Here is a 9552-nt window from a genome sequence, read left to right as displayed (position 1 = left end):
GAGGGCTCCCCACCTGCGCGCGGTCTCCCGCACTCGCCGCTCCTCTGCTCTCGCTTCCGCCTGGGCGCTGACAAACGTCAGCTCCTCCGGCGCCTCGTCGTCCAAGTCGTCGTCCCCTTCCTCGTCTTCCTCCAGGGGCTCGGCGGCCGCGCCGCTGCTCGGCTGTCCCAGCAGCAGGCCGTGCCCCGCCTCCTCCTCCGAAGCCGGCTGGCCCTCGTCCACCATCGCCTCCGCCGACACCGGGGTGCGGGACGCGCGCGGCCGGAGCTGCACCATGGCCCAGACGCGCAGGAGCGTTTGACCTCTGCCCCGGAAGCAGCTCTCTAGGCGGGCGGACACCGAATTTGGTCGCCTCCTATCGGTGTGGGAATCCCATTGGGTCACGCGGAGGCGCGTGCGCACACTGCGGGGAGGGCGTGGCTTCTGGCTAGGGCGTGGCTTCTGGCTAGGGGGTGGGGCTATCCTTAGGGACCTAGCGATGGCCCCGCGCTCCTCGCGGTCCCCGGGAAGGGAGGGCGCGCGCCGTTTCTTGCGATTTCTGTGACTGATCCTCGTGCGCTCGCGACCTGCCGGCTCCCCCCGGCCCGCGGAGCCCGAAACACGATCGCCGCGCGGCGCTAGGTGCCGCCTGTTTTCGCGGCGGGATCGACTCTGGCTCCGATTCCGTATTTATAGATGCAGTTCCCTTCTCTGCAAACAGCACACACCTTTGGGTGAAGTCACCAGGAACCAACTGATCGACGGGGCCGTGTCCCGGGCTCCCCGGCCATCCCTCTGTCCGGGTTCCTCTATAGACTGGGGTAACATGGGTGGATTGCCCAACCGGACCTGGTCTGGACCCGGGCCTCGAGCAATCTGGCCCCTCGCACATGCGGAATAAATTTGTTGAAAGAATAAGTGACTTAAACATTACTACCCAGAACCGCAGTACTGTTTCTGTGTGTATACATACATATATAATTTTTCCTGGCGTATTTAGTTTAACATATGTGGCCTTTTGTGTTGATACAATGCTTTATGACAAACTTTCTTAAGCATGCATGTGTATGCTGTTCATTCCCCAAATAGGATTCTTACACAGGCCGTCCTGGGTTTCCTTACTACAGTTCAACATGAATTTGTGAGTCAGTAGCTACAAGTGCATACAGTTCCCACATAGCCTTCGGAGCTCCGAGAGCAGAAGCCTTTTCAATAAAGCTGCGCTCCCAGTAAGTGTTGAAATGGTTGTGATGAATAATTTGTTGCTTGCAGGGATTGCTTCAGTTTCAAAATGTCACATTTACATAATATTAAAGAACAGGCATCATTATCAGTAAGAGACTAGAGGTTCTTAACGGTCTTAAAACACTTACCCATTCTTAAATCCTCTCAAGCACTTTAACTTCAGACCCTGCTGCCCCTAATTCTACCCTCCTATAAACCGTTTGGATTTGTATTACTGTACTGTACTTTCTATTCTGCATCACAATTGTGCACCAGTTATTCCAACCATTCCACAAATTCTTTAAGGGCAAAGTCTATCTTACTAAGTGGGTTACATGAGTCGGGCTACTCTGCAAGGTCAGCAGTTCAAAACCACCAGCCGCTCAAGAGGAGAAAGATGAGGAGGCTTTCTATCCCAGTGAAAAGTTGCCCTCTTGGAAACTCGCAGGAGCGGTTCTACTCTATCCAATTGGGCCACCATGAGTCAACATCAACTCCATGGTGAGTTTGAGTTTTTCAGATTAGATGGTAGATGTCCAGTAAACATTTGTTAAATCGAATAATTCCAGTTCACATGGTTAATGCTCTCATTTTCTCAGAAGCTAATTTCAAAACCTAACAACCCAAAGCTTTTTATTTTAACAATAAAAAGCGCCCAGTAGAAGCAGAAGTACAAAAACCCATGCTGGGCCATGCTGGTCAGATAAAAGTTACTAATCAGAAATACAACCAGATTTCTTGAGGCAGTATGTCGACTTGCATCATTGCAAACACTAGAAAAGTGTGTATGTTGACTTTGAGAAAGTCAAAGACAAACAAAATGCATGATAGAAATTATATATATATATATATATATATATATTGCATTATTCTGGTTCCTTTCCAGAACATAGCAACCTTTGGTCTTCGACCAAAGGTATACTGGATATGGAACTATTTTGAGTTATAAAGGGCAAAAAAATTGCATTATACGTATCATAAAAACTTGATTGCAAGTACTCCCAGTCCCCTCTGTGCATAACCCTTAATCCACCCAGGACGACGACGTAGAGAGTGACTGGAGCCTGTCTGGTCCCCCTAAAACTGAGCTAATGAACATCTCCCTTCCCTCCCCAAATGGCCTCTGGGATTTATTGAAAGTTAGGCCTTGCAATCAAACAATGTTTTAAATGAAAATGTTGCACCATTTATTTGTACAAATGGCAAGGGTGTAATATTAAATGCAGCTTTGCAAGGGACTGAGGTGATGTGGCTCAGGTACGTGTCGCTGGAGCCCGCCTCATCTAATGATACCAGGGAGCCAGGGGGGAAATTCCCCTCCGAATTCCGTGTGTGGGAAAGCCTGGCGGAGACCACGTGCTTCTGTGGTGGTGGTGCTGACAACCAGCCAGCCCGTCCCCCTTCCCGCCCTGGCTACTGAGAAGCCCCAGGCAGCTCTGTTTATCCTTGATCTCCTTATACCGAACATCCTTTTCACATTCTAATTTTCTACCTTCTTTCTTGTCTCTTCCTCAATATTCTTGGAGGGAAGACAGCCACGCAAGGCCAGCCCGAAGGAAGAAGCGGTTGACCAAGACAGCTGATGGGCTGAAAATGAATTACAAACTGCATCGAATGGTTTTTAATTTTCCACCAAACCTTGTGCAAAAATCAGATTGAAGACTAGCAATATTTACCTTCTATATCTACTTCTTTCTTTGTCCAAATAGCACACACCCCAAAGGGCAAATATATCATCCAGATTAAGTGTTTTTTAAAAGACAATCTAATTACATTCTCCTCACCCCCAGTAACCAACCCAGCTTCAGAGTCTCCCTTATTTGAGTTCAAAGCAAACAGAACACGCACTAACTTTGCCCATCTCTGACTCCTAAGCCTTTTTGCTGTTGTTGGTTCTCAGCCTCTATCCCTTGTCCACAGGTCGGGTTCCAGCGGGGGATCACAGGGTATTGTGCGATCTTCTACCACTTTCACCAGTCACAGGATGGCTTCTCCTCCATTTGTGGCCCAGCGGGTAGATGCACGGTCTGCTCTTCCCTCCCAGGCGATTAAGAAAGTGTTTCCGCTTCATGGGGGGCAAGGGCTTCAGGAAGCGTAGTTCCGCAGGGTCCATGGAAGTGAAACCTGGAAGACAAGGCCCAGACACAGCAGGAGCAGGAGCTGTGGGCGAGCCAGAAGAACACGCCGCACCAGACCGCACGTGGCCCAGCTACTCCTGGAGTGACACCTAAGTGCCCTCACACGCAGTGCTCTGAACCTTCAGTGCCGGTTTCTTCTGAAATGTGCTCCACTACGGGCTTACCATGTGGCCAAGAGACTCGAGGGAAGCAACTACTTAGAAGTGACTTGCTATAAATAGGAATTTTGTCATCAGGGACATGAGAAGACTTGATTATACGGTGTGTTTTATCATCATTCAAATGGTAAGATACCTTACCATTTAATAGATATATAATTATATATAATGAGTTAGAATTGATTCGATGGCAGTTTTATATATATATATATATATGTTATACATTATATATAACTCAAACTGGCAGTGAGTTTGAGTTAAAAATCATTGCCACTGTGTGTGTGTGTGTGTGTGTGTGTGTATGTGTGTAATATAAGCTATGAGGAGCCTTGGTGGTATAGTGGTTACATGTTGGGCTGTGATTCACGTGGTCAGCAGTTCGAAACCACCAGCAGCTCCACAGCATAAAGACTGGGCTTCCTCCTCCTGTAAACAGTGATAGTCTCAGAAACCCACCGGGAGGTCAATATGAGTCGTAATTGAATCGATGGCAATGCGTTTGCAGTTTTTAGTTTTGGTTATGTAAGCTCTCTATAGTATAAAACTCAAACTTACTGCCATCAAATCAATTCTGACTCATAGCAACCCCACAGGACAGTGCAGAACTGCCCCTGTGGATTTCTGAGACTTTACATTTTTACAAAAGGAGACAACCTCATCTTGCTCCCACGTAGTCATGGGTTCACATGGCTAACTTTTGGGTGAGCAAGCTTTAAAAAGTTCAAGGAGGGGAGGAACTGAAAGATAACTGAATTTCTCCATGAACTTTCTGAAGCCCCCGTGTGTGTGTGTGTGTGTGTGTGTTTAATACATGTTATATTAAAACAGCATTCACATGTGCTAAAGACAAGAGGAAGACGTAGCTAATAGAGAAGCTGGATTTCAGCTGACCCTAAGTGTGGGGAGCAGAGAACGGGAAGACAGAGTATACAGAAGAATCCTGTAGTCTCATCGATTAAGAAGCCTGGCAGGCTGGGTTTCTGGGGTGGAGGGAGGCCTTCACCCTTGTGAGTTAGAGGTAAGTCCCAATCACATTCTCATAATTAATACTGTTCCCCACTATACCCTCCCATAATAGTGCTACCTTAAAGTTACCTCTTACAAGCACATGGTTGATTATATCTCCCTATAGAAGCAGACATCCTTTTCTCTCTTCCCGCCATGTCACCCAGCCCCTCCTTATACCTTCCCCCAATGCAAGTATTAGGTTTCCTCACCTGTGAGCTCAGGGACCTTAACGCAGATACTGCCCACCTTGTGATGCATGTAACCACTGAATATGCAATGTCTTATGGCTACCTATAAATGTCCCAAGATAGTAAAGGTTCTCTCTCACTTCTCCCACTTCCACGTGGTCCATCAAGAGGAGCTGAGGTGAGCATGCTACCATACAATGTGTCTGACTCCTTTATTTCATGCTTCCTCCTATCTTTCTTATCCTCTATGGCTTTACTAGAATCTTTATATATTAAAGATTATATACATTATAATTATATATATATGTTATCACCATACATTTTGCTCCTTCTGGCCCTTCAATTGTTGGAAGCAGGTTCCTCTGACACATAAGGAATGTCAAGTTCAGGATTAAGTTAGACATGAAATGTTGCACCCAACTATGCCTTATCTCAGGTCCTGTACCAGAGATGAAATGCGAATCTTCTCTGCGTCACGGTGACTTAGATCCTCCAGGCATGAGTGGGATACATCATTCTTTACTGATAAGTTTTTGACACTTTATGATTTTAGGGAGCATATGGGCTTTAGACAAGACCATAAGGAATTCTGAGAGGGTCAAAGGGCCTCTCAAATCATTATTGAACTCCATGACGAGCCTCTGAGGGAGAGTCAAGAGAAAAAAGGAGGGGGGAAATGGTCGCACTTCAATCAGAAATACTTAGGGCCCCACCAACCACTAATACTAGTGCTGAAGAAATTCAAGAGTTCTACCAAATTCTTTAATCTTAAATCAACCAAGTCTGCAACCAAGATGCACTGAGAATTCTGGTGATGGAACGTGAACGTTGGAAACAAGGAGGAAGGATCCGTAGTTGGACAATATGGCCGTGGTGACAGAAAGCAAGCGGGAGGTGTCATGCTGGAAATTTGCAAGACCTACAACTTCTCTCTCTCTCTCTCTCTCTCTCTCTCTTTTTAACCTACAATTTCTTCATTACAAATATATATATATTTAAAACAGTATGTTGTCCTCAACAGATGGAATACACAGAAACCGAAGTGACTATGTCAGTAGGAAAAGACAGTGGGGAAGCTCAATAGCATCAGTCAAAACAAGGCCAGAGGCCGACTGTGGAGCAGACCGTCAATTGCTCATATATAACTTCAGGTTGAAGTTGAGGAAAATTGTAACCAGTCCATAAGAACCAAAATACAACCTTCAGTTCATTTTGCCTAAATTTCAAGAACAGATTTGACACACTGAACACTACTCAGCAAAGTCCTGTCAAGCAGTGGAAGGACATCAAGAACATCATACACGAAGAAAGCAAACGGTTATTAGAAAGACAGGAAAGAAAGAAAAGACCAGAGTGGATGTCAAAAGAGAGTCTGAAATCTGCTGTTAACTATAGTATGTGGGAGAAATGATGAAGTCAAAGAGAAAAACAGAAACATTTAAGGGGCAGCCAGAGACGACAAAATAAAGAATTACAAGGTGTGGCAGTTACATAATCTCCTGTCAACTTGCAAAGGGGTGGAGTTTAGTCTGTCAATCAGATCACAGCTTGATGATCTCATTTGGAGACAAGAAGGAGATCAATAGCTCACTGGAGGCCAGAAAATCTCTCTGCTCCGTCTTCCTGCTGACAAGCTACATGGAGCTATGCTGACAGAGCCACTGCCCTGGAGCGAGAGGAGCCAAGGGGAGACCCCTGCCAGTGCTGCAATGGTTCCACTGCCACTGGATCCGTGAGACTTTCCGCCCACTGGCCTGGGAGCCTCCTGCACTCGGGTCATGCATATGTTGTGTGAGTCTGAAGAGGAATTTATAGATCAGTATCGGACATCTGGGCTAATATTGGACTTTTGGACTTGATCTGGACTGGGCTGGGATGCTTTCTTAAACAATTACTCTTTGATATAAAGTTCTCTATTTCACACATATGAGTTTCCCTAGATTTGTTTCTCTAGTCTACCCAGACTAACACACAAGGAAGCAGGCAAAAATCTAGCCTAGAGGGGGAAAGCCCTAATGGAAGCGCTTGAGCAGATCTCCAGCAGAAAGAAATGAAGAAAACATTCAAGCCTTGAGTTATAACATCAAAGGATGCTACGGGCAAAACGTTGACCAATGCGGGAAGCATAAAGAGAAGATGGGAGGAATACACAAGGTGACTGCACCAAAAAGAATTGGTCAACGTACCACCGTTTCAAGAAGTAGCACATGATCACGAGCCAATGGCATTAAAAGAAGAAGTCTAAGATGCACTGGAGGCATTCGTGAAGGGGGAAAAAAACCCAGGAACTGACTGAGCGCAACTGAACTGTTATAACAAGGGATGCAACACGGGCAGCACTCGCTTGTCTAGGCCAAGAAATTTGGATGATAGCTCCCTGGCCAACCCAGTGGAAGAAACCTGTTTGTGCCCATTCCCAAAACAAGGGTTATCCAACAGGATTCGGAAATGATCATTCACATCACATGCAAGTCAGAGCTTTCTGAAGATCAGTGAGTAGCACTGTAGCAGGTCACCGGCGAGGAGCAGCCAGAGATGGAAGCCATGCTCAGATGAGCACGTGTAACAAGGCGTCATTGCTGACGTCAGATGGGTCTTGGCTAAAAGTAGAGAACACCAGGAAGATGTTCACTTGTGTTTTCTTGATTAAGCGTAAGTATTCAACAGTGTGGGTCACAGCAAACTACGGATAACATTGCAAGGAACAGGAATTCCAAAACACTGCATTGTGCTCCTACGGAATCTGGACATAGACCAAGAGGCAATGGTTTGAACAGAATAAGGGGATGCCACAGAATCAGGAAAGGTGTGTGTCATTGCACCATATTTATTCGATATGTATGCTGAGCAAATAATCCTAGGGACTGGACTATATGAAGATTAGGAGAAGGCTTATTAATAACGCTCAATATGCAGGTGACATAATCTTGCTTTTGGACTGAAGCACTTGCTGATGAAAATCACAGACTGCAGCCTTCGGTATGGATTGCACCTTCATGTAAAGAAAACAAAACAAAACTTCTCACAACTGGATCCACAGAACTCTCATAATCAATGGAGGAAAGGTCAAAGCTGTCAAGAACGTCATCTACTTGGTTCGCCATGGAAACAGCAGTCAAGAACTCAAACAAGGCGCTGCACTGGGCCGGTCCTCCGTGCAAGCGCTCTCTCTCGAGCGTGTTCAAGAGCAAAGACGTCATGGTGAGGACCGAGCCATGTCTGGCCACGGTAGTTTCCATCACATGCAAACTGGAGAATGACGAAGAAAGAGGGGAGAAGAAGCGATGCCTTTGAAAGATGGTGTTGGTGCAGCATAGTGAACACCCGAAGCCCAGGGATCCCCAAAAGAACAAACAAATCTGGCTTGGAAGAAGTGCAGCCAGAAGGCTCTTTGGTATAAAGAACAGGAAAACTTCATCTCAGGCTCTTTGGTTTCAGGGGAGACCAGGCACTGGAAAAGGACATCACACTTGGTGAAGCAGAGGGCCAGCAAAAAAGAGGATGACCTTGAAGGAGACGGACTGACCCAGTGACTGCAACAAGGGTCTGAAACATAACCCAAGGATGGACAGTGGGACCGGGCAGTGTGTTGCTCTCCTGTACGTAGGGTCCCTTTGAGCTGGACCTGTCTGGACAGCACCTAACAGAAACAATGACAACACTTCTGAACAGTGAGGAGTAAGTATCACAATTAACACTGAGCAGTGAAACGTGCCCTGCTGTTCGGCAAACTAGAATAAAAGGCACAGGGAAAAAAGAAAAAAGCTAGCTGCAAAGTTAACAAGAAACAAATTTTCCCCCAAGGGCAATCTGCAAGGTATCCTAATACTCTCTTCCTTGACTCATTGGGGAATTTTGTTTCTCTGTAAATCAACTCTCAGAAATTTTGTGTTCTGAGAATCTATGTCATCTTTCCTCTGTGGAGCAGCTGGTGGGTTTGAACCACCAACCTTTTGGCTAGCAGCTTAGTGTGCCACAAGGAGGCAGCATGAAGGCAGGACAGAAGGCAAAGAGTGAGAGTGAGCAGAACCTCCTTGGAGAGGGTGGAAGTTCAGCCTGTGGCCTACTGTGGTTCCTTGTGAAGACTTCCAGCCGAGGTGGTCATCCCGCTACCCAACAGAATCGCCTAGGAAGTGGAGAGGAACCCTGACAAAGTACCACGCGGGCACTCAGACGTGCGGCCACTGAGCAAAGTAAAGACGAGGTTTTGGTGGCATTTTGTCTTTTCTGCATTACGTCTACTTACTCGTTACTTATGTCCTACCTTGTTCCTAGGAACTAAAAAGACTTAGAAGGACGTAGACAAGGAACTAAACGTGGAGACAACAAATAGTTGTCCTCCACCTATTAATAAGCCCTGGTCAGCCACACTCTGACCATGTTTCCTTTACCATCCAGTGCTTTCCAGTGTGGTGATGCCACCCCTGGGGGGCATCCGAGGAATGCGGGGCAGGGGGAGGCTCAAAAGCAGATACCTACACTTTATGCTGGATTACGGGCTATAGTACTCAGGAAAACAAATCAAACTGACTGCCATCGAGCTGATGCCAGCTCATAGTGACACAACGGGGTAGGCCAGGATTGCCCCTGTGGGTTTCCAAGGCTGTAACTATTTATTATCATTATTATTAATTGGTAGTTAATACATCTATCACTCCATAGTTCAGTCACGTCAAGCAGAGTGACACAACTGCTACCATAGTCAGTTTCCAAACCTTCTTTTTCTACATGGACTCCTTAACATCGTCTCCCTTTTACCCCCCACCACCACTGTGCCCCCACCCCCCACCCAAAACCCTTATTCTACTGGCTGTCCCTATAGGCTCATCAATCCAGGGTTTCATGTACCAAAAAATG

The 9552-nt window shown here is 46.4% G+C and overlaps 2 protein-coding genes across 8 annotated transcripts in view; both read right to left on the bottom strand.

Annotated features, from left to right (window-relative positions):
* The window catches only part of NOL7 (nucleolar protein 7), a 4685-nt gene extending 4396 nt beyond the window's left edge, over positions 1 to 289 (bottom strand). For all 3 annotated transcript variants that reach the window (XM_004715297.2, XM_045298691.1, XM_045298692.1), the window contains exon 1: positions 14 to 289. In XM_004715297.2, coding sequence (XP_004715354.1) covers positions 14 to 276 — 263 coding nt within the window. In that variant the 5' untranslated portion in view covers positions 277 to 289. The remainder of the gene's footprint in view (positions 1 to 13) is intronic.
* Positions 290 to 2801: 2512 nt separating this feature from the next.
* Positions 2802 to 9552, bottom strand: part of SIRT5 (sirtuin 5) — a 77010-nt gene continuing 70259 nt past the window's right edge. For all 5 annotated transcript variants that reach the window (XM_045298677.1, XM_045298675.1, XM_045298676.1 and 2 more), the window contains exon 9: positions 2802 to 3327. In XM_045298677.1, coding sequence (XP_045154612.1) covers positions 3252 to 3327 — 76 coding nt within the window. In that variant the 3' untranslated portion in view covers positions 2802 to 3251. The remainder of the gene's footprint in view (positions 3328 to 9552) is intronic.

This window comes from Echinops telfairi, unplaced genomic scaffold (genome assembly GCF_000313985.2).
Source record: "Echinops telfairi isolate 266 unplaced genomic scaffold, ASM31398v2 ScPeMD7_7439;HRSCAF=8477, whole genome shotgun sequence".
Classification (NCBI taxonomy): Eukaryota; Metazoa; Chordata; class Mammalia; order Afrosoricida; family Tenrecidae; genus Echinops; species Echinops telfairi.
Note: the sequence above shows the minus strand (reverse complement) of the source record. Positions and strands in the feature narration are given on the sequence as shown.